The sequence below is a fragment of the Neophocaena asiaeorientalis genome, unplaced genomic scaffold, assembly GCF_003031525.2.
Source record: "Neophocaena asiaeorientalis asiaeorientalis breed wild unplaced genomic scaffold, Neophocaena_asiaeorientalis_V1.1 scaffold240, whole genome shotgun sequence".
NCBI lineage: Eukaryota > Metazoa > Chordata > Mammalia > Artiodactyla > Phocoenidae > Neophocaena > Neophocaena asiaeorientalis.
In genome coordinates this window covers 135,531-163,218 of record NW_020185331.1, presented here as the reverse complement: position 1 = coordinate 163,218, position 27,688 = coordinate 135,531, and the positions used below count along the sequence as shown (strand labels likewise).

Sequence of the window (27,688 nt, the reverse complement as noted above, 5' to 3'; positions counted from 1 at the left end):
GCAAGAAACTTAACCTCTCTGAGCCAGTCTTCTCATACATAAGAATGCATAATAAACATCCAGTTTATCATGAAAATTAAAGGTGTTACTTGCACTCACAGGTACTTACTGAATGTCTGTTTAACATGACAGGTAGGGGCTGCTCTGGCCTCATGGTCCTCCAGCTCTGGGGCTGTGCAATAGTGTGGGGTTTGGAACCCAGTCTAGGTTCCATCATTTACACCTGATGACAGGTAAATGGCTGAAATCCTCCATGTGTACATTTAAATTATAGCTATTGCCCTTCTGCAAATTGCTTTCCATGAGGATGTACTAATTTACACTCAGATTATATACCATTTTCTCAAACTCTTAACACAGTGCATTATCAAATATTATTATTTGGGATCTTTGACAATCTGACATGTGGAAAAAGGTATCTCAGTGGAGTTTGCATTTGCATTTTCTTTAATATAAGTGAGTTTATGCCTCTTTTCACCTATCTCTATAAATCACCCATCTATATCTTTGTCTTTTTCTGTTGGGTGTGTTGGCTTTTTCTTACCGATTTGTGGGATTTGTTTACATATTACAAAATTAACCCTTTTCCTGCATATAGATTGCAAATATTTGCCCCAGATTGTCTACTGACTTTTGATTTGGTTGATGGTGATGTTTTTCAAACATATAGACTTTTTAATATAGTCAATATCTCAATCTTATCTTTTATGACTTCTATGTTTTGTGTCATATTTAGAAAGCCCTCTCCCACACTGAGATTCTAAAACAGGGGGGAAAAAATTCCATCTTCTCTTTTAGTTTTCTTACAGCCTTATTTTCATGTTTATATCTTTAATCTGCTTGGAGTTTATTTTTGTGTACAAACTGAGGTATTGGATCCAAGTTTCTTCTCCTCCAATAAGCTTTTGAGTTGTCCTAGATCCTTTTATTAAATAATCCGTATTTTCTCCACTGATTCGAAACCTACTTAGGTTTTGAAAGAAGGTCAGTAACTTCTACATTTGGCAGCAGGAGGATGTCCAAGCTGTAGAACTTTAGACTAGGCTCTTAGCTCTTTCTGAATTGTGTCTCTTGTCATTTGGAAAAAGAAGAAATAAACATGCATTGATCTGAAAATTTAGTTCAACAAATAGCTGTGTGGGAGAGTGGAAAGAACATGGGCTCAGAAAACCTGACTTCACTTCTCCTGTTGAGTAATTGTGGGCAAGTCACTTAACTGCTCTGTGCCTCAGTTTTCTCCTCTGTAAAACAGAACTAATAATAGCATCTATGTCATACTGTATTGTGAAGTTCAAGAGCATTAATAAATGTGAAAGAGCTTTATAAAGGGCAATAGGCATATTAGTTGTTCTTTGAATTTTTACAAGTTGGTACAGCATTACCAGTTGACTTAGGCAACAAAATTCTAGATTTTTTAATTTATCAATTTTCTTGAAATTCTTCCAACTTCTTTGGAGATGGTTAACTTCTTTCTCTTTGCGGGTGAGCATTCTGCGTTTGCTAATTTTTGTTTATTTGTGTGTTTTCTGACAGCATCTGAGTTGGGGAGGTAGTGAAAGGAAGAGAAGGGAAGATTAGAAAGTTAGAATCATCCATTCGGTTTTGAGGGAGAGGGAAGTGAATCTGCATGGGGGAAGGAGAGAGATTTGCTGGAAGGATGGAAAACACGGAGAATCATAGGGAGAGTGAATGAGCTTATCTGCAATCTTATAATTATTTCCTAGAAAATTTTAAAAATTGCTGTTTCATAATTTAATTTACAGGAGGGCAGTACAGCATAGAGGCTAAGAGTAGGATAGCACAGTGGTTGAATCAAAGTCCCTCCTCTTTCTGCAGGCCCGGTTTTCTCATCTTCAAAGCAATGATATTCATATATGCATTCTTCATACTTGTGTGAGACTAGATCAGGGATTGCAGTGGGCAGTTGAAGAAAAAGTGTACATTTCCTAATGGTGGTCCTTGTAAAATGCAGCAGAGTCTGTCTGCAACCGATCTTGCTGGAGGCAGGTGCAACTGGAGTCCAGGCAATCAGCCTTCCTCATCCCGCAGATGAATGCCTCTCCCCACGTTGAAGCTAGCAGGAGTCTGGACAGAGGAAGGTGCCACTGATATCCCACCAAATTTGCAAGAAAGGACATGGGATGATGACTCCATCACCACAGGGGGAAGGTAGAGTGTTCAGGAGGAAAATGGGTGGGGCCACTGGATGGGGATTTAAAAGAGGGGCATCCATGAGACGAGCAGAAGAAGGACCAGGAGAGAATGAAACCACCATTCAAGTTGCAGCTATGGGACACTTAATGAAGAAAAAATGTGACTGTGGTTTAATTTGTTGGAACCAGAGAAATTGTTCAGAATTCCTTCAGCTGTAAACTCGGCTTTATCGGCCATTCTGTTAATCTGTTATATGATGGCTAAGGTTGATCGTGGCTGTCAATACTCAGAGCCCTTCCACATACATTACTACAGATGCTTCTAGCCCCAGGGGAAAGATGGCTTCAAAATTCCTTTTCCATGTTTAGCACATTTTGAGCGTATTTTATCAAGTTCTAAAAATTTGAAAACAGGTCATCCAAAACACCCTGTTCATCAGTTGTCCCAGATGTCATAACAAATTACAATATTTTCTCTGTGTCAGTTATTATGAATAAGTGAATTCTCAGGAAGTATATTGGAAACCACCAAAAGATGTTTGCACTTTTTTGTAAGGTCACATTATTACATTTTCAATGTAAATTTGCTGGTTAATTCTATACCAGCCTAGAGAAATGTGCATGTGTCTATGTGTGTGTTACTCTCATTAATAAAATCCCACCAGCAGGCCCAGCTTCATGGGCATGTGGCCTGTGCAGTCATGTAGGGTCCCAACTTTCAGAAAAACCACACAGTGGTTCAGTGCTCTGCTATCACCATCTTGAAATCCTTAATTCTTTAACAAGAGACCTCACATTTCCATGTTGTGCTGGATCCCAGAAAATATACAGCCAGTTCTGCTCACTATGAAATATTGGACTTTGTTCAAAAGGGCAAACAGGTGTTTTTTAAAAATGTTTAATTTGCTAGTTATCATATTTATTTTTTAAAATGCCTACTTTTCAGGTACATATAAAATTACGTGCTAATGCTCACAGGGAAAAATGCTTCATTATGACAATGTATATATATATATATATATATATATAGGGTATGAATCTGGAATAAACAGAAATAAATAAAAGGTTTTGAAAGGAAAAAAACTGTAGCTGAATTAATTTCTTTGGTTCAGGAGGATTAATTCTAACCATGTCATCTCCTATCATTAGAGGAAGTGAGAGAGAAATAAAGAGACTGAACAGAGAAGAGCAGTCAAGGGTGTAGAAAAGAAATAGGGAGGAATTGAGGGTGGGAGAGTGAAATGAATCAAGTACTGAGCCCGAGAGTCTTCTTTCCATGGAAAAAAGCATTTTGCGTGTTCACCCCTTCTGACTGATATGCGCATTATCTGATGATATTTTTGACAACAGGGAGACAGATTGTGTGCTCTCTTCACTGTGTGGTTTTTAAATTTTTCTGTGTCTGGCTTGCTTCATAGCAGACTAGAAACCTCATCTTGGCGATCTCCTTGGGTGACTGGACTCGAAGTAAAACCAAGCTGTACAGGTGGCTTTGATCTCTTAACTCTCCCTGTGCTTGGAGGTACTTTACTGTTTTTCCTGAACCTGAAATAATAAAGTTTACAAGTAAGGTAACCGTTTTTCGCATACTGCGCAAATACATATCTTTACCCCTGAATTTTCAGCATTGCTATTTTAGTTTTGCAGCCCCAGTCATTTCTTTCATCAGTTATTTTAAAGCGGATATGTGCTCAGCAAAGAAATGATTCTGTTGCTTTAAGAGGGAAAAAAAGATACACTCGGTCAGTCTGAAAATGTAACACCTGGCACCCATATTTAGACAATTTTAAACACACACACACACACCAGCCTTTAGCACTGAAGTGTGCAGAACATTACAGGAAGCTCATTGCTTAAAAGCAGTTTGAGTTCAATAATTTATTTGTAAGTCCGTTGTTTGGAACTTGAAAGCACTTTTCCCCATAGAAGCAAAGCTATAAATGGTGCTTTGGTCCCCAGGCTCAAAAGACTGTTGGAGAAATGTCTGCTCTGGTGATGAAAATAGAAAACGACTCTCTGGCAATATAGTAACTGAGCCAGAGAGAAAAGCTAACAAAGTAAGAACTTGTTTGCTTTGAATGCTTATGCTTTAAGAGGAGTGGGTTTCACCTGAGGAGGTAGTAGAGGCAGCTGGAGATTCCAGGGTGCATGTGGGTCATTTCCATGGCCTGGGCTCGTTGCTTGTTCAGTTTAAAGCCCTGGTGTTCTTTGTCCCCCATGCAAGGGTGCACCCCACAGTGTTTTGGTGCGACTCCCATGGTTGGGTTCTATTTTTGGCTCAGAATAGAAAGGAGAGCAAGAGAGGAAGGGAAATTTTCCCGAGGTGTCTAGAGTATTGGGAAAAAGAGAGAAGGGATAAATGAAGCTGCTTGACCTAGTGGTACCACAACTCACATTGTTCCTTTGGAATAGATAGTCCCCTTTGTGCATCTCCTGCCACATAGGGAACTTCTTACTTGTATGTAAATCTCCAGGTCACAAGTCCTCTTCTCTGGGGAGCTGCCCCCATTTTCCCAACTAACTTCCCCACTAGCTCTCAGCACAGCTTATAAATATCTCTTTGAAAACTCACTTCACATTGCTTTGTAATAATTTGTTTGTATGTCTCCTCCACTTAACTAGGACCCATCACAGGAAAAATAATTTAAATTGATTTTTAAAATATCTCAGAAACCCACACAACACAAGAATGCATGTTTCATTTGTCTAAGTTGGAAGCAAGCTGTGAGCAGGAATAAACAGGACTGGGGGGGAAGATAGTGGGGACATCATTCCACCAAAGGGGAAGATTGGAGATGGCGCACAAGAGGTCTCAGATCAGAGCCTCCCCATCTCTCCCCACGTACCAGGAGCTTCACTGGTCCAGAACCACTTGCTTCTTGCCCAAGACACCTTGAGGTGAGTTAGGGGAGATAGAGACTACATGGAAGCCACTGCTTTACAAGCTATGGTGGTTATATTTTGAAGTTTTTCTAGTAGCCTATGTCCCTTCTTCCAGTGAAAGCCCCTGATTTTCATGTGGGGATCACCCCACATACATGGGCATGGGACAGCCTCTGACCAAGGTCCAGGGTGGAGGACAGGGCATAAATTTCCCCCTGGCCTTGGTGTTTGGTTCAGGGATGGAGATATGACCAAAATATCCAAACAGGGTAGATATCACTACATTTGAGGGTGCTGTCACCATTCTGTTGTTCTTGAACCTGAGGGACTGTGAGGCTAGAGCAGAGTAGTGGTATATTTGTCAATGTTTAATAATTGGCTCTCAAAAAAAACCTAGCCCTGATTTGTAGTACAGTATTTGCCAATTCCAGGGCTATAAACATTTCCACCATGGCTGATTCCAATCTCCAACCTAATGTTGCTGAACACCGACTTGGGAAGCACCACCATCACGTAATCCTTCCACCACAGACATGGATACAATGGATGTAAATAACCTTAAGAGCACAGATAAGAGCAAAATGTAAAAAAATAACTATGAAAGATGAGTTTAGAGTATATTTTACCTTTTTTTTTTAAGGTTTCTTTTGTTTTTAATTAATTAATTTATTTTTGGCTGCATCGGGTCTTTGTTGCTGCGTGGAGGCTTTCTCTAGTTGCGGTGAGCGGGGGCTACTCTTTGTTGCAGTGCGCAGGCTTCTCATTGCAGTGGCTTCTCTTGTTGCAGAGCACAGGCTCTAGGCGCGCAGGCTTCAGTAGTTGAGGCACATGGGCTCAGTAGTTGTGGCTCACGGGCTCTAGAGCGCAGGCTCAGTAGTTGTGGCACACAGGTTTCGTTGCTCTGCAGCATGTGGGATCTTCCCGGACCACGGATCGAACCCTTGTCCCCTGCGTTGACAGGCGGATTCAACCACTGTGCTACCAGGGAAGTCACCGTATTACCTTTGTTTTAATTATAACATTTAATTGTAGGCTTAAATAATTTATCTCTTTCAAATAATGGCTATGTTAACAACAGGCTCACAAAATTCCTAAAATTTTAACAATTGTCTCTCAAGAGCTGGTATGAACTACATCCAGCAACCCACTGAGCCAGAGCCATCCCCCCAGTAAGGAATTAACCAAGAGGCCCAGAGTACATGAAAAACAGTCCTAACCGTATATGTAACTCTGTAGCCTGTTCAGCCCAGGAAGGTTCTGCCTTTCGTGGTTTTAATCCAGTGATTAATGTGATTCCATCTTCTCTCCTTTCTTAGCATATTGTTTATACTTCCTTCTTTACTTTTCTCAGTGGTTGAGCTACAGTTTGCAAGATACATTTACAGCTAGTCCAAGTCCACTTTCAAATAACCTGTGAATATACCACTTCACGGGTAGTGTCAGTACCTTATACTGATAATAAAATAACTCTTAATTTCTTCCCTCTCATCCCTTGTATCATCACTGTCATTTATTTCACTTATGTATAAGCATACATAAGCAAATATATACATAAAATAAACATTAACATACATACATTGTTGATATTATTATTTTGAGCAAACTGTTATCTATTAGACTAATTAAGAATAAGAAAAATAAAAGTTATTTTACCTTTATCTATTCCTTCTTCAATTCTCTTTCTTACTTTATGTAGACCCAGTTTTTTGACCTATATTATTTTCCTTCTCTCTAAAGAACTTATTTCAACATTTCTTGCAAGGCAATTCTGATGACAACAAATTTCCTCAATTTTTGTTTGTCTGATAAAGTCCTTATTTCTCCTTTGCTTTTGAAGGATAATTTCACAGGGTACCAAATTCTGTGTTGGTGGTTTTTTTCTGTCAACATTTAAAATATTTCATTTCACTCTCTTCTAGCTTGCATGGTTTCTGAGAAGTTGGATGTGATTCTTATCTTTTTCTGTGTAGGAAAGTCGGATGTGATTCTTATCTTTTTCTGTGTGTTTTTTCCTCTGGATTTTTTTCAGAATTTTCTCTTTAGCTTTGATTTTCTGCAGTTTGAAAATGATACACCTTGGTGTAGTTTTTGGTATTTATCCTGCCTGGGGTTCTCTGAGATTCCTGGATGTATGGTTTGGTGTCTGACATTAATTTGGGAAAATTCTCCATTCTTATTGTTTCAAATATTGCTTCTGCTTCTTTCTCTCTTCCTTCTCCTTCTGGTACTCCCACTCTGTGTAAGTTATAACTTTTTAGTTATCCCACAGTCCTTGGGTACTCTGTTCTGGTTTGGGTTTTTTTTCAGTCTTTGTCCTCTCTGTTTTTCGGTTTTGGAGGATTCTCTTGAAATCTACTCTAGCTTTGAGATTCTTTCCTCAGCCTTGTTCAGTCTACTAATATGTCCATCAAAAGCACTCTTTATTTCTGTTACAGTGTTTTTTATCTCTTGCATTTCTTTTGGATTCTTTCTTAGGATTTCCATCTCTCTGTTTACATTGCCTACCTGATCTTCATGCTGGGTTCCTTTATCTATTTGAGCCCTTAACATATTAATCACAGATGTTTTAAATTCCTGGTCTGATAATTCCAACATCCCTGCCATGTCTGGTTCTAATGATCACTATGTCTCTGCAAATTGTGGGGTTTTCCCTTTTGGTATGCCTTGTTGTTTTTTTCTTTTTTTTTTTTTGATGGCTAGACATGATGTATGAGGTAAAAGGAACTGCTGTAAATAGGCCTCTAGTAATGTGGTGGGGGAGCATTCTGCAGTCCTGTGATCAGGTCTCAGTCTTAGTGAGCTTAAGTCTCTGGGCCGTGAACTTCACAAATGCTTCTCTTTTTTATTCTCCCACTTAGGTGGGACAGCATGACTAGAGTGGGCTGGAATTGGGTACTTCCCTTTCCCAGGTCAGTTAGGCTCTGATAATACACCAGCAGGTTAGGCCATGGTTAACTAGTTTCCACTGGGGGCAGGGCTTGTTAATAATGGAGTGCTCTGATTTATTTCAAAATGTTTTCTTTTCTCCACCCCTACCGGAAGCTCAAGGGGATTTTTCTCTGATATTTACTGGGGGAACCTGGTCAAGCTCCTAGAGGTAAATCTCAAAATATTGTTGCCTTATGACTGGGTCCTCCTGGAGTTTTTAATCCTCAGAGTTGTCCCCACTGAGCCTCCAGCAATTCCTCAATTGCAGTTCAGGTTTTTCTACACCCTCACTCGTTCCTACAGTGGTTTTGCTAGCAAGTCTCTGCTCCAGGAAGCCATAATGACCTGTATGCACCTGTCTGTCTCTTCGACCTTGGGGGCAGCAGTTTGCACTGTATACTTCCTCTCTTACAGAGCAAAGAAGAATTGTTGATTTTTCAGTCTATTCAGTTTTTCACTTGTTGTTAGGATGGAGTGACAACTACCAAGCTCCTTACATATGAAACCAGCAACTTCAATGATTTTTAACATTGATTCACTTCCTGAGTTTGAATAGTAATTGTGTCTCACAACTAATTTTTACTTTATTTATTTATTTGCACATATCTTTTAATAACTGTCAGGTTTAATTCAGAAAGTATTTATCAAATACAAACAATATTCTAGTTTTGTGCTTGCTACAGAGAAAGACCAAAGGAATAGAATATAGTTCTTTCACTGGTATGTTTATAATCTCATCAAGGTAATAGGATATACACTTGGGAAAAATATTAGAGAGTTGGCATATGGCTAAAAGCAAAAACTGTGGTCCAAGTTCGAAGAGCTGGAGGAGGTCAGAGTAGTAGCCCAGGTGGACCAGAAGACAGGACAAGTTTCCAGGAGGAAGTGTGCCTTGAAGGTGAGTGGGATTTGGACAGGCCACAAGAAATTAGAAAGTGGTCAAGACTGGGGCCAGAAATAGGAGACAGAAAGACTGTGCTTGGGAACTCCTGAGCGGGATTCTACATTGATGGAGAGGGCACTGATGAGGAGGCCTGGGGAACCAGGCAGTTCCCATACCTCTGATGGCTCTGTAGAGGGCTTGAGGGTGAGAAACATTTGGAGTCCTGCCATTTTTTAAACTCTTACATGAAAATTTCAAATGTATAGAAAAGTTGAAAGAATGGTACAACAAACACCTGTATACCTACCACCCAGCTTCAATCATTGCTAACATTTTTTTCTGAATCATTTGAAGGTAAGTTGTAGACATGCCTACTTAAACCTTTAAATCCAAAAGCATTCACCTCCCAAAAATGTCCTAATAAGGATCTTTCTATATTACCACAATACCATGATTGTTCTTAAGAATGTTAACAATTCCCTAATGTCATCTAATCTCCAGACCATAGGAAAATTTTCCCAGTGGTCCGCAAATGTCTTCTAGAGTTGGTTTCTTTCCACCAGTATCCTATTTGGGTTCATGCATTGCATTTGGTTGTTACGACTCTTCAGTCTGATTTAATTTTGAACATCTCCTCCACTTTTTTTCTTTTTCTTTTCTTTTTTTTAAGACCAGGTGGTTGTTCTGTAGAATTCCCCACATCTGGATTTTTAAAAATTATATTCTTCCCTCTTAGTGCTGTCCAACTTGTTTCTCTACCACCTTTACTTCCTGTACACTTAGCGAGATCTCACATTCCAGTTTATCTGGGAATGTCCTGCCTGTTTACACCTGTAGTCCTGGCATAATTGTTAAATGAATCCTCTTTCACTCTCATAAGTGCCCTAGCTTGGATGATTGATTATATGTTCACTCTCTGTGAACTGGAAGTTAGGTCTAAAAATTGATTAGATTGCGATCAAACATTTGTGGTAACAGTGCTTCTTAGTGAGATGTATTTAGTTTTGCATCCCATCAGGAAGAAGTAAGGATCATACTGAGTTTGAACACTTAAGACAATGACAGCCAGATTTCGTCTCTGCAAACGTTGGCTTTTCCCTTGGCAATTAGCCAGCAGCCCATGGGATGAGCCTTTCCCACCTTGAGACTATCCTGTTCCCCAACATTCACCTACTAGTTGTAGTAATAATTGATGATCCTCACCTTAATCAATTATTTATTTTGCAGTTGCAAAATGGTGATTTTCTTATTCTGTAATTCTTTCTACATTTACTAGCTAGCATTCTTAGAAAATCAAGGAGGGTTTTCAATTCCTCTTAAAAAGCGGTAAATGCTTCCTTCATCTCTAATGTATTAATTACCAGAAGTAAGGAGTTGATGGAATAGTTATCTCCAATTTTCGCAATTGACTTTGGTTTGGGGTTTTATTATTGTACAGCAGTGGATTTTAATTTGTTCAAAATTTTAAAGTAAATTACATTCATTATTCTTTTTTTGTTGCTCAAATCACCCCCTTCAAAGATCTGCTCCTGGATCTTTGATGTTTTCTGGCACGAGATGTTCCAGGTTCAGCTTCCATTGTCTATGCCCCAGACCTGAAATCAACCCTGCCTTCTAGCCTCTAGCTCCTGCTAGTGGGGAATTTGTCTGTTTCTTGATATAATTGTAATTGAGCATCTCTTCATGTGTTTAAAATCTGGAATGTCATTGCTTCTAGGTCCTTTCAAGATTTAGTGCTAGGAACTAAATAGTGAGTTCAGATTGATATTTCCAATTAAATTTAACATTACCAAGTTTTTCTTTGATTTTATATTTGTATTTTTTCTCTCACACTAAAAATCTTAGTTTCTGCTAATATGAACATATTTATTAGCTTTATCTACATTATACCAAAAGAACACTTTGAAAATTATAATACACATTTTATTACTAAAAATAAAAATACTGAGTAGAGTTTGAGATTTCTTTGTAACATTTTCATTCTTAGAATATGTTTCACTGAGGATACACAGAGGACTGTGTTCAAAAGTCAAAATAGGGCTTCCCTGGTGGCGCAGTGGTTGAGAGTCCGCCTGCCGATGCAGGGGACATGGGTTCATGCCCCTCCGCGGAGCGCCTGGGCCTGTGAGCCATGGCCGCTGAGCCTGCGCGTCTGGAGCCTGTACTCCGCAACGGGAGAGGCCACAACAGTGAGAGGCCCACGTACCGCAAAAAAAAAAAAAAGTCAAAAGAATTCTCTTTTCCAGGGTATGTTACTATTTACATTCACTTGTTTCTGTTTACTTTTATTCTAAAGTTTGCCTTTTTAAATTTTTTGCATTAATTTTGTTTTTTTATTACATGTCAAGCCATTATCTAGTTTAAAAGTCAAAACTATGAAAAGATAGATCCAGAGAATCAATCTACATCCCTATCACTTCTGCTCTATTTCCAGCTCCCTCCTGCCTCCTATAGATGACTATTTGTATTCGTTTATGATTTATCCTTCTAGTGTTTATGTTTGTTTTTGCAATAATAAGTATGTGTATTTTCCTCTATCTTCTTGTTTTTTTTAAAGAAGTAGCTTACACTGTCCTGACCTTGTCTCTTCCACTTACCGTATCCCAGAGGTCACACCATTTTTATGGCGGCACAGAACTCTGTTACAAGGATGAACTAAAATGTATTCAACCAGTCCTCCACTGAAAAGCATTTAGGTTTTTCCAATTCTTGTTGTTGCAAATAAAACTGCAACAAATAACTCTGTGCAGATGTTGCATGCCTGTGTCTGTGAAAGCGTATCTTCAGGAGAGGGTTCTAGAAGTGACATTGCTGGGTTACAAGGTCAATTCATTTATTTTGTTAAATATTGCCAGTTCCCCTCCATGGGATTGTAACATGTTGTTAGCAAAGAGTGCCTGTTTCCTAAGAGCATCCTATCACCAGACTTGCAGATTTTTGCTAATCTGGTACGTAAACATGCATATGTTCTTCGGCCTGGTTATAACCTTTCTTGTAATAGGAGATTGAGCATATTTCCATCCATTTAAAGGCTTTTCATGGTCATTTTTTTTTCTGTCTCAATTTTTAGGAGCTCTTTATCTATTGGGGAGATTAGCCTTTTATCTGTGATACATGATGCAACTCTTTACTCCCAATTTGTCCTTTGTCTTTTGATGATGTTTATAATGTTTTTTTGCCACAAAAAAGTTCTTTTTAAGTTTTTCTAGTTAAATTTATCAGTCTTTTCTTTGATTGCTTCTGGATTTTAAGTCATAGATAAGGTTATAAAGAAATTTAATTGTGTCCACTTCTGGTACAGCTATGGCTTCATTTTTATAGTTAGAGCTCTGATCCACTGGGAGTTTTTTCTGTTGAATGGTTTGAGGTATGAATCTAAATCTTATCTCTTCCCCAGTGGCTTTGCAATTGCCCTGCTTATTAAAAAGTCCATCTTTCTGGGCTTCCCTGGTGGCGCAGTGGTTGAGAGTCCGCCTGCCGATGCAGGGGACACAGGTTCGTGCCCCGGTCCGGGAAGATCCCACATGCCGCAGTGCGGCTGAGCCCGTGAGCCATGGCCGCTGAGCCTGCGCGTCCGGAGCCTGTGCTCCGCAACGGGAGAGGCCACAACAGTGAGAGGCCCGCGTACCGCAAAAAAAAAAAAAAAAAAGTCCATCTTTCTCCCATTAGATATGCCACATTCATAGCGTTTAATCTCCTTAAATTCTTCTGTTTATTTCTGCACTTTCTCTTTAGTTCTGTTGGTCATGCAGAAATACCATGCCGTTTTTATTAGAGAGGCTTCATAGCGTGCTTTAATTCTGAGAGGTCTATCTCCTTCCACTCCCTTGATCTTCTTTGTCAGAGATTTCTTGGCAATTCTTGCTTGTTTTTATAGAGAGAGGAAATTTAGAATCTACTTCCCTCAGGTGTCGTTGGAGGAGAGGATCTTATTGCTATTTTTATTGGCATCACATTAAACTTATATATTAACTTGGAGATAATGGCATTCGTGACACTGAGTCATTCTACCCAAGAACATGGACCATCTCCCGATTTGCTCAAGTGTGCTTTAGTTGGGGTCCCTCTGAATCTAGATGGACTGTCTGGGTAAGAGGACTAGGAGACTAGTGGCGCTCCACCAGATAAAAGGTAACAGAAATCTGTCATCAACAGCCACAGCATCTGCTCTCAAGGGCTTCTCCTGGCCTCCAGGACCTCAACCCCTGGAGGCCATGAGCCTTATCTTGGCTTTCTACTTCTCTGACACTCCCATTCCTTGGACAGAGCACTCTGCCTCTCCACCCTTGCCCGCTCTCTGGCTTCATCGTGGCCCTGACTAACAGGGAAGACCTGGCCTCCTGACCATCTAGGAACCCATGTATTTGCCTCCCACCCTATCTTTGGAGAGCTATTTCTGGCTGGTGGCTGGGCTGTGTGACTGATGAGGAGAATGGGTGTTTGGGAACCAGTCTGACCAAAGGGATGGTCACGTGCTGGGAATCAGTGAGGAATAAGATGAAGCCCCAAGGTGAGACTCAGTGACAGGGGCATGAATGACATTCACACTTGGTTCTAGAAGAAAGGAAAAACCTCTGAAATCCTTCTTGAGAGTCAGCAGTTGGGAACATGGCCTGGGAATGAGAGTGGGGGTGGATCTGGCTGCAGAGAAGAAGCAGGAGGCTGAGCAGCGATCCAGGTGAGGATCTAGGCTGGAGTGAGAACAGGGCGAGGGTGGAAATATTACAAAGGAGAGTCCTGCTCGCAGACCAGCTCTGAGGGCTGAAGGCAAGGGAGGAGGTGAAGATGAGACAAAGGCCAGGAGTTGTCTGTCCTGACAACAGGCTATGGTAATGTTCTTACCAACCAAGGACTTGGACTGATACTTGGACGGTTTTCTTCTAAGCAATTCTCCTCGTAATAAAGATACTGCACTCCAGGCCAATTTCATATACAGAATATTGAGTTTACTGAACAGATGAAATAGGGAACTGATTCATGTCACAGAAAGTGAAGCCTCGAGCTTAAAAGAGCCTTGGCCGCTTTGTTCAAGTCACAGCTGTGTCGTCTCCTTCCTTCTTCCTCCCTTCCTGCCCCCTCCCCGCAAAGGAGAACAGATAGACCACTAGCAGCATCTGCCTCAGTTCCTGTTCTCTCTTGGCCTTTCTCTGGCCTCGTCTGCTATTTTTCTCCAGCGGTTTACCCAGGCTCCCTAACTTCCTCCCAAACCTTCCTCCATCAGGGCCCTTAATGGCACTGGCCAATTAACCAGGCATGGGCCTGACCAACAGCAAGCCCCTGCTCCTTTGGCCTGCACGTGTCAGAAAGCTGCCAGGGCCACCGTTCCTGCAGGAGAGCCCCCCCACCCCCATCCCAAGAATGGGGGCCAGCACAGGGAAAAGAGAGGGAATGGTTTGGGGGTTAAGGGGCCCTGGCTCAGGGATCAGGAAGAATGGGTGGCCTTAGGCAAGTGCTGTCACCTTTCTGAGGCTCAGACTTCACATCGTGAATGATAAGCGTACCCCCCTCACAGAGCTGTTGTGAGGCTGACCTTTGTGGGAGTAGGTTATGATTAGAACAATAGAAGCATAGTATCCATGCCACACTTCGCCTACTTCCTTTGGCAATCTGCCTAAACCAGCCCTGGCAGGGGAAGAGCCATGAGCAGGTGGGTGGCAGAGCAGAGAGGGTGAACCGTGGCTCACCTTCCAGTTTCAGTGAGGACTTGGACTACTTCCAAAGGTCTGTAAACTGACACAACCCCCTAGCCTCACTCTGGGAAGCAATCTTGCACAGATCACCAAAGGCATCTCTTCTGGAAGCTGTGAGAGTGTTTCTGCTCACGGAATCCAATTTCTGTGCACATGGGCCAGTGTCCAGATGCCAAGTCAGAGGGAGTCTGAGCCCTTCTTGAATACCCTTTCTCATCCTCTAAAGGTGAGAAGTTGAGGCCGGGGAGATTAAGTGATTCACCCAAGGTCTTGGTTAAGTTGGTGCCTTGATGTCAGGACAGGGCCCCCTTTTGAAGCACAGGTAACTCTTGTGATGGCAAAACCCTGTGATTGTCAGCTTAGAATATGGAAACAAGCTTGGGTTTGAATCCCAGCATTGACGAGTGGTGTAACTTTGGGCCAGTTACTTAACCTCCCTATGAATCCGTTTTTTCACAAGTATAATGAAAGGTGTCAGGACTACCCTGGTGGTCCAGTGGTTAAGACTCTGCGCTCCCAACGCAGGGGGCCCGGGTTCCATCCCTGGTCAGGGAACTAGTTCCCACATCCCACAACTAAGAGCCTGACTGCCACAACGATGATCCCGCGTGCCACAGCTAAGACCCGGCGCAGCCAAATAAATTAATTAATTAAAAGAAAAAAAAAGAATGATGTCATAGTACACGAACATAAAAGCATTGAAAAAGCATGTTGGTTGTCATTAACGGATGCAAGGAAAAGAACCCAACAGAAACCAGGGCTGGTCAGACTCATCCCCAGACTCCAATATAATGTCTTCTTGTTCTCAAGCCTCATCATTTCACAGAGCTAACTGAGACTTGGGCGGACTGTCCTGGCTTTGCCCCATAGCTTTAGACCAGATCTTATTTTATATATTTTTGTTAAATATTTAATATCTACAATAAGTACCTATATACCCACCACTCAAGAAATAGGACACTACCTTGCCTTTGAAGTCCTATGTGCCCCTTCACTCCAATCCCACTCCCTAGTTCCACTCACCTGAATTTTATATTTAGCATTCCCTCCCTTGGTTTGACCGTATATGTATATGTCCTAAATAATAACTTCGTTTTACATGTCTTTAACCTAGACATAGCTGGAATCATGGTGTATGATCTTCTTTAGCTTGCCTTTATTGCTCAGATTATTTTTGCTATTTATCCATACTGATCAATTGTATTCACTCCTTTTCGCTGTTGAATAGTACTCCACTACACGAACGTACCACAATTAATTTGTCTGTTTTCCTGTTGAGGGGCAATTGGGTTGTTCCAAGTGTTGTTTTGTTTTCTATTAGAAATGGTGCTTCAATGACAATTCTTGCACGTGACTTGGTGTACATGGTATATTTTTAGTGTTCTGACACAGTGCTATGTTATGTATGACCTCATGCTGGGTCAGGTATGTATGTCATCAAGTGTATTAGGTAATACCAAGCTGTTTCCAAAGTGGTTGTACCTAGTTATATATATATATATTTTTTTTTTTTTTTTTGCAGCATGCGGGCCTCTCACTGTTGTGGCCTCTCCCGCTGCAGAGCACAGGCTCCGGACGCGCAGGCCCAGCGGCCATGGCTCACGGGCCCAGCCACTCCGCGGCATGTGGGATCCTCCGAGACCGGGGCACGAACCCGTGTCCCCTGCATCGGCAGGCGGACTCTCAACCACTGCGCCACCAGGGAAGCCCCCTAGTTATATTTTTATCATCAGCAGTGTACAGGAGTTCCACGTTTTCTTTAAGGTTGGTATTATCCATTTTTCATTTGTTAATCTAGTAATTAATTAATTGTCATGTTCACTGTGCCGTGTAGTTCGAGACTGTTTATCATGGTACATTGATCTCCATGTGCTGTGGAAACCATGTTGTGTGGTCTTACTCTTTTCACAAATCATAGGCTAAAATTTGGTGTCCTCAATTTCCATGTTTGCACTGACCAAGTAGTGGCAGCCTGGAACATCATGGCTGTCACACTACGTACCACATGGGGTAAAATGTCCAGTTTGGAAAAGCAGACACTCATTTTTATCACGTCAGACTAGGCACAGTAAAAAGAAGAAAGACAAGTGGCTGTAAAAAGAAAAAGCAGAAGTGTAACCCTTGCCCTTGGTTTTTTTCCCTGGGGAAATAATAAGTACGCAGCCCAGGTGCTGAACAGACTTGTTGGTTGAGAGAAAAGTCAAGTAGCCAACGGGGTGCACTTTACAGTATTTTAGAAGGAACAAGCCGATTATTGCCCCATTCGTTGGAGCTTGATTTTCCTGACCCTGATGACATTCTCTGTGCCCTCACTCTCCTGGTCTACTAGTTCCCTTCTGTTAAGACCTGTGAGGAGCTGAGGGGCGAAGGTCTAGAACTCTTTCAAGATAAATTGCAAGAAAATTGAGCTTCCTGTTTGGGGAAAATCAACAATTGGAAGAGCCAAGCACTTACATTTTTCTCATGAAAGATGATCTTTCTTGCTGGCCTGGCCAATTCAGGGGTTTGGCCGAGCAGAAGGGCCCCACACTTCAATAGCCCTGTGGATTCTGCTCCTGACCATCTGGTTAAACTAGAAATTCAGAGACGGTACATGAATGTGAATAATCAAGATTTACCTGGAGAGGGGCTTCCCTGGTGGTGCAGTGGTTGAGAGTCCGCCTGCCGATGCAGGGGACGAGGGTTCGTGCCCCGTCCGGGAAGATCCCACATGCCACGGAGCGGCTGGGCCCGTGGGCCATGGCCGCTGAGCCTGCGCGTCCGGAGCCTGTGCTCCGCAACGAAAGAGGCCGCAACAGTGAGAGGCCTGCGTACCGCACACACAAAAAAAAGATTTACCTGGAGAAATACAAAACCTCTGTTTGTACAAAGGAGAGGTACAGGAGGAAAGGAATCCATCTACTACATCCATCTCTGCCTCTCACCTTCCTCCCGCTCCTCTTCCCCTCCTCACTGGCCCATCACTAGGTCTGGTGAGGGGATGAAGGTGAGCAGTGGATGAGGCCAGGAGGGGACAAAGGCAGTGAGGAGAGTGGCACCCTGCTTTTAAGGGGACTTCTGGATGGCCTGATGTCAGAACTGCATTGTTGGGAGGTTGTTAAATTTGTTCCTAGCTGACCTTTGAGTACATCTTGATTTTGTTTGAAAGCATCTGGCTATCAGTGTGCTGATCAACCTCAACAGTGTGCTGTCAACCTCCTGACACCATCAACCTCATAAAGGGGCCATGCTGTACAATGGAGATCCTCTCCCCTTTTCCAGATCTCCTATCTGTCTCTATCCCTAATGACCTTGCCTAGAGAATTGTCTTCCCATTTTACACAGATCTTCAGGAAAACTGAATTCTAACTCTCAAAGTAAACTGTTACCACTGTGTCACTGTCATCTTGATATTTATTTAAAACCATTTGGGGGAGAGGAGTGAGGAGAAACTATACAAAAAATGCCATTTTCATATAATGATCCTTTAAGTGGAAAAGTTTATCCATGACTTTATGCAAATGAGAAGAAAGTCCCAAAGAGACTTTCAGATGGAATTGATTATTCTGCTTTTCCTTGAGCTCAGGAAGGGGACAGCATGACACCTTCTGAAAACAAGGACTATATGTGTTCAGGACAACAGGAAGTAGTGACCAGCCAGTAGCTTGCCCTGACCTGATTATAAATCTGGTTACAGAAGAAAGCAGCTGGAAAGCAATTTGCATGTCCAATAGGTTTCACTATTAAAGTTTACACAACGTGGAGTGATCAGCCAAGCCGGCTGGCTACCCAGATCACGTGACTATGTAGAAACATGAAACTGGACTATGTGCTCAAGCAAGTTTTACTTCTTCCTCGTGCAGGGGTGTCTGCCAGCAGCCTGCAGTCTCAGAAATCAGACTCAAGTGACTAGGACTCTTGAGATCAAAGGCTTACCATGCTACTCCCCAGGACAGCCAGGGACTGCTGACGTGACCACTGGACAGTGATCTGTGGTTCGTATAGTTACCAAAAAGAATGGATAAGCTTAATAAAATAACTGTCCCCGCCAGTCAGAAATTGAGGTAAGATTTTCGCCATCCAATACTTTTCATTCTTCTTCTCCTTTTTTTTTTTTTTTTTTTTTTTTCAGTGATCTTACTGCATCTCAGAAATACTGAAATCCTGGAATACTTTGCTAGCTGTAAGGCAGTGGGATGTCAATTGCTATAGGGAAGGGGACTTGCATTTTTAAAGAAATGTGTAGGAACAAGTGAGCTTACTCTAGCTGGCTTTGCCAGTGATGGATTGAAGTGTAAAGCTTTGAAGAGAAAAGAAAAGAGAAAAGCCAAGGGCTTAGACTCTACCAATGGTCAGCTTGGAGAGTCTGAACACAGCAAGCTTTTCTAAAAAGAGTTTGGTCTAATCTGAGTACTCAAATATTTCATTGTGGATTACTATTTAATGTTAAAGATTGTTGTAATAATTTGTATTCGTTGTAGTTTTACTATCTCATTTATTTTGTGGCTGGCTGTCACAAGTGTTTTGGGGAGATTAGGTCTGTTTTTCCAGCGTCTTCATGTCAGTGTAACAATTATCTATAAAAAGCCACTTAGAAAGAATAAAAAAACCAGAAGTGTCCCAAGGGGAAAGAATCAAGAAACTCCTCTGACTTATAGAAGAAAAGACTTCCCAAATTTCTTTAGAAAGAATAAAAAAACCAGAAGTGTCCCAAGGGGAAAGAATCAAGAAACTCTTCTGACTTATAGAAGAAAAGACTTCCCAAATTTCTATTTTGAAGATTTTCTTTTTGTCTCATTGTGACAACATCATGGCTTGTTGAGACTGGAACTTTTAAGTGTTCAATGAGTGTTTTATATTTCAGCTACCACTTGAACGTCAGTTTTTCACAGGGTGATGTGACACGTGTAGCAAGGAAGTTACCAGAAATGATAAGGAGCTAGAGAATCAGAGCTTTTGAGACAGAATTTAAGAGAAATTAGTCTGAGAATGGCAGAGGGACAGCCCTTCACAGTTAGAATATGGGTCATATACCTGGTAGGCACTTGGTAAATGATAGTTTGAAACGAACTGCTGGTCTGGAATCAAGAGGCAGCATGGCCGCGGTCAGCCCTTTCAAGGGTGTGTTGATAAGGAGACAAAAAGCTTCCTCAGTCTTGCCCTTGGTCTCACGTTGCTACACCGTCATGGGAGGTGGGTAGGTAAAACAGTGCAAGTAGTAAGTGACTCAGTGAGTATAAGAAGTGAATTGGAGTAGCTGGAGAGGTTTTAACAGAGAAGACGCTTCAAGTGCTAAGCTTTGTCAAAGTAAATGAACAAACAAAATCAAATAAAAACGAACATGTAGATGTTGAGAACGGAGTCATGGTTACCAGAAGTGAAGAGGCAGGAGGAGGAGGGTGAAATGGGTAAAGGAGGCCAAATGTATGGCGATGGATGGAAACTAGATTTTTGGTGGTGAGCACACTATGGTACATACAGAGGTAGAAATATAATGTTGTAAAAGTGAAATGTACATAATGTTATAAACCAATGTTACCTCAATAAAAATAAATAAAGAAAGAAAGAACTAGGCTTTGAGAGGCAGGTAAGATAAAAGAAGTTGGAGAATTGGAGGGAAAGCCTGATGTGCTGGGAGGGAGGAAAGACAGAAGCTGACGCTGGGAGCTGGACTTGACTAGGTCCATTTGTAGGATGATGAGGAGAGTCTTCTGCCCAACAGAGGCTGTAGAATAGGCCTGTGGGACCAGAAAGTCCTCAAAAGGTTGGATGCGTAGGGTGGGGCCAGATCACAAAGGGCAGAGAGGGCTCTAAGCACGGAGGGCTGGAGAACGGTTTATACAGTTACAGATGTCATGCCAGTGGGCTTAAGGGAGGTTGGCAGGATGGACCGGAGGGGGCGGAACCTGGAGGCAGGGATGCTCAGTAAGAGGGGCGGTTAAGTAACCCAAGCCTCTAGTGCTGCAGGCCTGGACTTGGGGCAGAGCAGTGAAAAGGGAGAGCGAAGGAAAGACATGCCAAAGAAACTAACAAGGCATGGATATTAAGATTTCTCCCAAATGAGCAAGAGGGTTTAGAAGGTCCTTTTCAGAGATATTCCATAACCTAGGCCTATACTAAGTCTTAGAACCTCTTTCAGGATATCCAGGTGGGGATTTAAATAAAGAGAGGCAATAGAACCTAAATCACTTTATGATCCTTCCCTCGGGGACAAAGTTCAGCTTTGTCACAGAGCAGTCGATAGACAACATCCAACACTAGATTAGAGGGTAGAAAACCAAAACCGTATTGTGGATAATCATATACTACATTCATCTGCTCAGGCAAAAGTAACTTTTTTTTTCTACTTGGTTACTGAGTTGTTTTTACAGAATTGGCCTGTTTTAATAAAATGTGTACTGTCGATGTGGAACTTTTCAAAGAAATGAAATTGTAAACACAGTGAACTTGAAGCACCATTTAAAATCTTTTCTGTAATTAGATGGGATGGCGAGGAATAGGTCAATGAATACTTGATCCCTGTGGTTTGTATCCTCTGTCCTGACAGGTTATCACCAATTCAGAATGTTGCCAACTGTGTAATTATTTGGCATCAGATGACAGTATAAGTGAAGAGCTGTGTTCGTACTCTTAGGTTTATCAAAGTTTATATGATAATTTGCTTAAATTCTTAGCCAGATAAAACAGAGAGGTAGTGAGTGTCCATCAAGGGGGAGTAAAAGGGATGACCCTGATCTAGGGGGTGTATTCCCAGGGCTGGAAAGAGACTAGAGGCAGAAGGAGTGACCAGGAGGGAGGGAAAGTAGAGTCAGCTAAGGAAAAGAGAGCAGGCATGATTGGAAAAAAAAAAAAAAAAGATTCTCAAAATGAAGGAGAAAGAGAAGGTTCCAGATGGACCTTCCCAGATGGACAGCTGGGGATGAGTAGTCAGCCTGAGAGTTTCTACTGCAGAGGAATTGAGAAAGGCGAAGTGGTTAAGTTGTATGTGACCACAGAAATGTGTGAGCACAGATTCTTGCTTTTTTTCTCCCCTTGGGGCACTACATGAAGTCAGTTTCTCTGTTAATGGGAATTCAAAAACTCTCAGGATCTTTTAGTTGATTCTTAGCCATGATTTTCCCTGGATTTTATAAGGTAATGATATCATCAGAAACTCAGCTCAGACCTGGGGTCTCAATCCTTCCACAGTAAGTATTCCTATTCATAAAAATATTACACTCCGAGGTAAACGTTTCAACATTTACAGTCCTGAATCACGATGACTATATTCCTTTCAAGTTAGTGAAACTAGTTTGTAAAGGAAATTTTACGTTTTTATATTTTTAATAACCTCCCAGATGACTCATCATCTGTGCGTGTGTATTTTTCTTTGTAGCTCCCACAAACACATACTCACTTATTTTTACAAATGGAAAAAGTCTTTGACACAGGTGTGGTCAAGCCAAGTCTCCCTAATCCTTATATTATTGGTTGAAGAGTATGGTATTTTTCAGTCAAACTAACATATGTGTGAGTTTAGGAAAGTTTACTTAAATTCCCTGGTCCCGGCTACTTCAGCTGAAAAGATAGCGCTAATAACAGCACCGATCCCACAGGGCTGTTGTAAGGATTAGAGTGATCCTGGTACGTAGTAATTATTGGATTGAAAAATGGTGGTTATTTAATATCTTATTGTTATTCTTATTAATTCTATAGGTGTGCAATTGATTTTCCGAACAGAAACATAGTACTTTACATTGATCCTTGATAAATTTCATGTCAGTTTCAGTTCTTCTTTTTAGTTATTTTGTCTATTTTACCTGTTGCTTCTGACATCTGTGGCATTTAGCTTTGCATGGGCTGTGACGTGACAAACATCCCTTCTCTGCCCTAATCTAAGTGGCTAATAAACTGTTGAGCATGACAGAGCCCTGCCATGGGTGTCTGTGTCTCATGGCTAGGGCTCTCACTTGGAGATCCTATTTGACAGATCCTGGGACATGATTTTTCTTCTCAGGTCTTGGAATCCTCAATTGGCATTTCCAGTTACTTGACTTTTCAAGTTCAATTCTTCAGAAACAGATTTATCTTCTTTTCACCTTTCTGCCACTAGATCCCTCTCTGGTCCTCCCTGTTTCTGTCAATGGTGTCATCATCAACTCTAAGTCTGATGCATCCTTTCCTCTGTACCTCCACTCACCTAACACAACCTCTAGTCTTTCTTTCATGATGCTTCCATATATGCCCTTTTCTTTCCTTTTCTACCACACCATCCTGGTTAGGTCCTCATCACCCTGTGTCTCCCAGCTACAAAATGAGGAGTTTGGATCTGACAATTCTCAAAGTCCCTCTCAGCTCTGATGCTGTGTGATCCTTTAGCCATGAAGACCATGCCTGAAATGTTACATCCTCTAAGGCTACCATTTCATCCCATGACCCTCAGGAAATATTTCCTGATGGAATTATCAACTTGTTTGAGATAGTTTTCAAAATATTTTCAAACTCTTTTCTTACAAAGTTTTTGAAAACTGCCCAACTCAGAACACTGGGAACAGAGGATTCATCTAGACAGCATCCAGATGCATCATCTAGAAGGTAGCTATGATGTATTTAGAAGGACAAAGCAATTGGTACCCAAAAGGTCGGGATTCCAATTGCCAATTATGAGCTATGGGTCCTGATGAAATCACTCAACTTCTCTAAGCCTCAGTTTCCTCAACTGTCAAATAAAACTAGAGATGCCTTCCTCACAGGCTTGTTGTGAAGACATGGGCTAAAGTGCCCAGAATATTTGTCACATGGTCAGTATAACAAGTAAATAAAAAGTAAACACAACAATCAGTACTTTAACCCACCCTTCATGAGTGACCATTTGTTCTCTCTCTTCCTACTCATGGTAGAAGATCCAACCCCCTTTACCTGGAGGGCAAGCAGAGCAGGAAGCTGCCCAGGGGCTCACGGTGGGTGGATAGAGCCCATCCTGAATACAAGTGTATCTCGGGCATCTCTCTTCTCATTCTTTTATAAGTTTAGATCAGAGGCCAGTGCTGAGGTGGGAGGGCAAGAGGAGGCACAGCATCTAATGGTAGAGATAAGATAGACTTCCCAGGAAGTATGTTTTCCTATTCTCCTCACACTGCCTACCTGCCTTATGTCAGCTGAGAACCTGCACAACTAGGCTATATTGTGTTGTACCAATGGATGCAATTCTCAGACAAGGTCTCTGTCTTCTCATGGGCAAGCTACATGGGAGCCACTTTAGAAATTTGCTTAGTGTTTGTGGATTTCAGGATCATCACCTAGGAAAACTCAAGGCACTCTTTCTCATCCACTCTGGGCATGGGTCTGCCAGGAAAATGCTAAACCAGAGTCCACATATTCAAGGCACCCTCTCTTCTGGATCCAATAATCACCTGAACAATATGTGCTGTGGCTGAACGATTCCTCCCTCTTCATGCAACCTGTCCCCAAAGTGGCTATGATGCAGTTAGTTCGGTTTCCAAGAGCTGAACCACAATTACATTGTAGCCCTGCCTCTTACATCACTGGATGGGAGGAGATTGGGCTGGTACCAAATGCTTTAGGCACACACTTACAACCTCTTGGTTTTCCCCCACAGATGATTAACCTCATCTGTTCTGTGGAGAATTTACTTATTTGGTGCATTTCCAAAGAGGATCTTACTATTGCCCTCATGCAATGACATGAAGGAATCTAGGCTTGTTAAAGAAAACATGAATAAGAAAAAAAAGAAATTAAATAATAGCGTGTTATAGAGATATTGAAACACTGGATGGCTTTCTTTGGCTTTTTAATAAACCCCATAGAAGTTATCTCCTTCTGCCCTCCCCCAAGACATAGCTGCATCATTTAGATCAGTGGTTCTCCACCAGGGACAATTTTGCCCTCCAGGGGACATTTGACTATCCCACTTGGGGAGGGGGTGCTGCTCGCACCTCGTAGGTAGATGCCGGGGTGCTGCTAAACATCCTGAACTGTGCAGAGCAATCCTTACAGCAAAGTATTATCTGGCCCAAAATGTCAATAGTGCTGCATTTGGGAAACTCTGATCCAGACCAAGTGGAATGAATTCTGTGTAGAGCAAGAAGCAGTATGTATTTATAATACATATCTTTGCAATTGATGTGGCCTCTGCTTGCTGGACTGATTTTCCTCTGTCTGGGATGATTTGGGTCAGGGGTTGCCAAGGGGAAAGTTCAGAAGTGCTTGAGCCTATATTTCAATGAGTTGTTTTTGAAAAAAAGAATTTTTAGTGTCAAACAAAACTAGATTCCAGGAACTCCATGCACCACTGAAGCATAAGTTGTTCTCTCCTGGGTAGAGAAGGGAGAGCAGGAAAAGACTTCCAGACATCATGTCGCCTTAGAATAGTATGTTTCTACCTCTCTAAGTAGACTGGGCAACTTGAGTGGACACCACTGGAGTTAGGATAAAAAGTCAGTCAGACTCTGATTCTGTAGGTTAGTGGTCACAGGGGCTGCCGCTGCCTCCCCATCAGACACATTGTGTCTCTTGCTTTGTGATTTGGATCCATCAGGTCCCCTTAAATCTCACTGACCTGGGACCATTCTGCTTCTTTAAGGTGACCCTGCACCTCTCTATTTGCTCCCTTAGGTGTTGATGTCTAAGCTCTCAGAAACAGCTTTAGTTTTCTCATTCCACATACCTGCTCAGCTTCCTAAGCCTCCAGAGACCAAGCACACAATTAGAGGTTAATAGGATGGCACACCTGTGGCTCCAGAAATGGGCCCCCCCTGCAGATTGAGTGGAATTCCAACCCCCATCCAAGTCCTGCCTCCAGATCAAGGGAGCCGTCAACCCTGAAGCGTGCTCCAGCTAACTGTCCGCTAGGTCCCACTGACCTCAAGGCTCCCCAGCACGCTGTAGCGAAGCAGCTTTTGTGCCGGGCTCTGATGCTGGAGCACAGGTCCCCTGGTCTGCGGTGGAAACCCTCCCTCAGAGAAGCACACCTCCTGCTGTGGGCTGAGCCTTTTGCTGGCTCATGTGCTCCCATTCCCAGTTCTGCGTCCCTCAGTGGGCAAGCTTGTCTTCCTTCCCACGCCTGTACCTCGCTCCACAGCTGAGGACTGTCTGCTCCCAACAACTCCTCCCTCCAGCTCCTCGTTGTTTGACCCGCCTTCTCCTACCTGTCCTGTCTCACCTCCCTTCCGAAAGGTCATCCATCAGCAGCTATATCTGCAGGCTGATTTTCCACTCAGGTGTTTTCACAACCCTTTTACAGCATCATGGTCTAGGCCCCCGAACAGGCCGTAGTCCCTCAGTCCAGCATGGCTTGTTTCAATGCTCATTTCCACAGCAAGGCATGGAAGCCAGCTTAAGGGATGTATTGCATGTCCTTGGTGAGCGGTGCTTCCCTGTTGACCACTTTCCCAAAAAAGGAGCTCGTTATCCCGGGGGTGTCTCTGCCTCCCAGCAGGCTAGCTGGGGGCCCCAGATCTCCTCCAGGTTTCAACCCTCCCTACAGTGTAGGGAATACACAGCAGAGGCCACCACGTTTCCTGGGCCTGTGCTGTGCAGTCTCACAGGGCCCCATGCTTGGTTTAATGTCTGCTGTTGCAGTCTTAAGATTCTCAATAATTTTGAACTAGTAACCCTGCATTTTCATTTTACACTGAGCCCCAGAAATTAGGTAGCCAGTGCTGGCCACAAGTTCCGTGAGCCCCCTCGGCTGAGCCAGCTCTCCCTGCAATGTGTCAGGATGCAAACATCAGTGGAGAAGCCTCCTCCTTTCCTCTCCCCAGCCCCCAAATGAGAAAGGTTTACAGGGCAAGTAAGATGGAGCGGCCATCTCTCTAGTCCCTCAGGTAAGAGGCCCAGAGAGGTGAAGTCACTTATCCAAGCTCACACCAGAAAGGCCTAGTCTAGAACTACACCTCCATGTTTGCCTAGGAGGAGGGAGGAACAGCAGGCCACGCCTTCCTTTTTTTTTTCCTGTGTTATTTACTGGCCAGTAAAACATTCTAGCTTAGTCTGTGTTCTGTATTTTTCCGAGACTTTTTTTTTGTTTAACTAAAAAGCAGCTAATTTACTAGTCAGAAACTCCAGTGAGGCCCTACAGAATATTACTGTCAGTATTTCATGCTATTACATGTTTCCAGGTCCAAACTTGAATTTCACACTGACTCAGTCATGTTTGGTACCCTACTGAGACTATATATTTTTCAAAGAATGCTCCCACAATTGTTCATGGAATCTGAGAGTGAGTTATAATTAAAAAGAGCAGAGTTGGTCTTATGTGTAGACTAAGCATACAGGACCATGTTGTATAATTTGAGAAGTGCCCCAGAAAGGTGTTTTTTGCTGAACTTTGGAATCAGGCAGACCTAGGTTTGAATACTTGCTCTGTACTCCCTTGTTCTTGGTCTTTGAGAAGGTTACTTAATCCTTTTTAGCCTCAGCTTTTCACCTGGAAAATGGGAATAATAATATATAATATAATAAGGGTGTTGTAACAGTAAACATATTAAATAGAGAGTAAAAGTTCAGTCAATGTCCCCTCTGCACAAGTCCCTCCTGGCCTGGGCTCTCCTGTTGCCCCAGTTGTGTCATTAGAGAGACATCCTCCTGGGATAAGGCGTGTCTCAGAGTCCTGGTTCAAACTTAAACATCACTATGTGTAATAGGTTAAGGCATTAAGCCTTAGCCGTCACTAACACCCAAGTGGGAGTCTAACAGCTCAGACCGTGGGGACAGAGACCTGTGCTCTTCTGTCTCCAGCACAGAGGTGGCTCAGTCTATGGTTGTTAGTTGAAAGAAGGGGACATTGTTCAGGAAAGTGGTGATAAGAAGGAGGGGAAGGTCAGAGGAGGGAGACCACACCTAAGTAAAGGGAGTTCCCAGCGGGGAGGCTGTGACTGAAGTTGCTTGGACCAGAGGATTAGAGTTGAGCTCAAAGGTAGAAAGAAATGTCCTCCCCCATTGACTATGTTGTTGCTGTTTACTTTACAACTTCACTTGGTTCAAAGTGCAAAAACTGCAGGGTGAAGAGTACCTTTTAAGCATGTTTGACATATTAATGACCATACCTAATCCTGGACAGGAAGGAAACAGTCATTTTAGTGCAAATAACTACAGTAGAATCAAATACAAACATGAGAAATATACTTTCAAAAAGGAGAATGGCAAATGTAATACCACATCACTGGAAAACT

General features: G+C 42.3%; 1 protein-coding gene across 4 annotated transcripts in view; it reads left to right on the top strand.

Moving 5' to 3' along the window:
• Nucleotides 1–18,324: 18,324 nt before the first annotated feature.
• The window catches only part of BLNK (B cell linker), a 73,434-nt gene continuing 64,070 nt past the window's right edge, over nt 18,325–27,688 (top strand). For 3 of the 4 annotated variants that reach the window (XM_024734822.1, XM_024734821.1, XM_024734823.1), the window contains exon 1: nt 18,385–18,580. In XM_024734822.1, coding sequence (XP_024590590.1) covers nt 18,534–18,580 — 47 coding nt within the window. In that variant the 5' untranslated portion in view covers nt 18,385–18,533. Of the gene's footprint in view, nt 18,581–27,688 lie in introns of all 4 variants that reach the window. The other variant, XM_024734824.1, reaches the window with a different exon arrangement.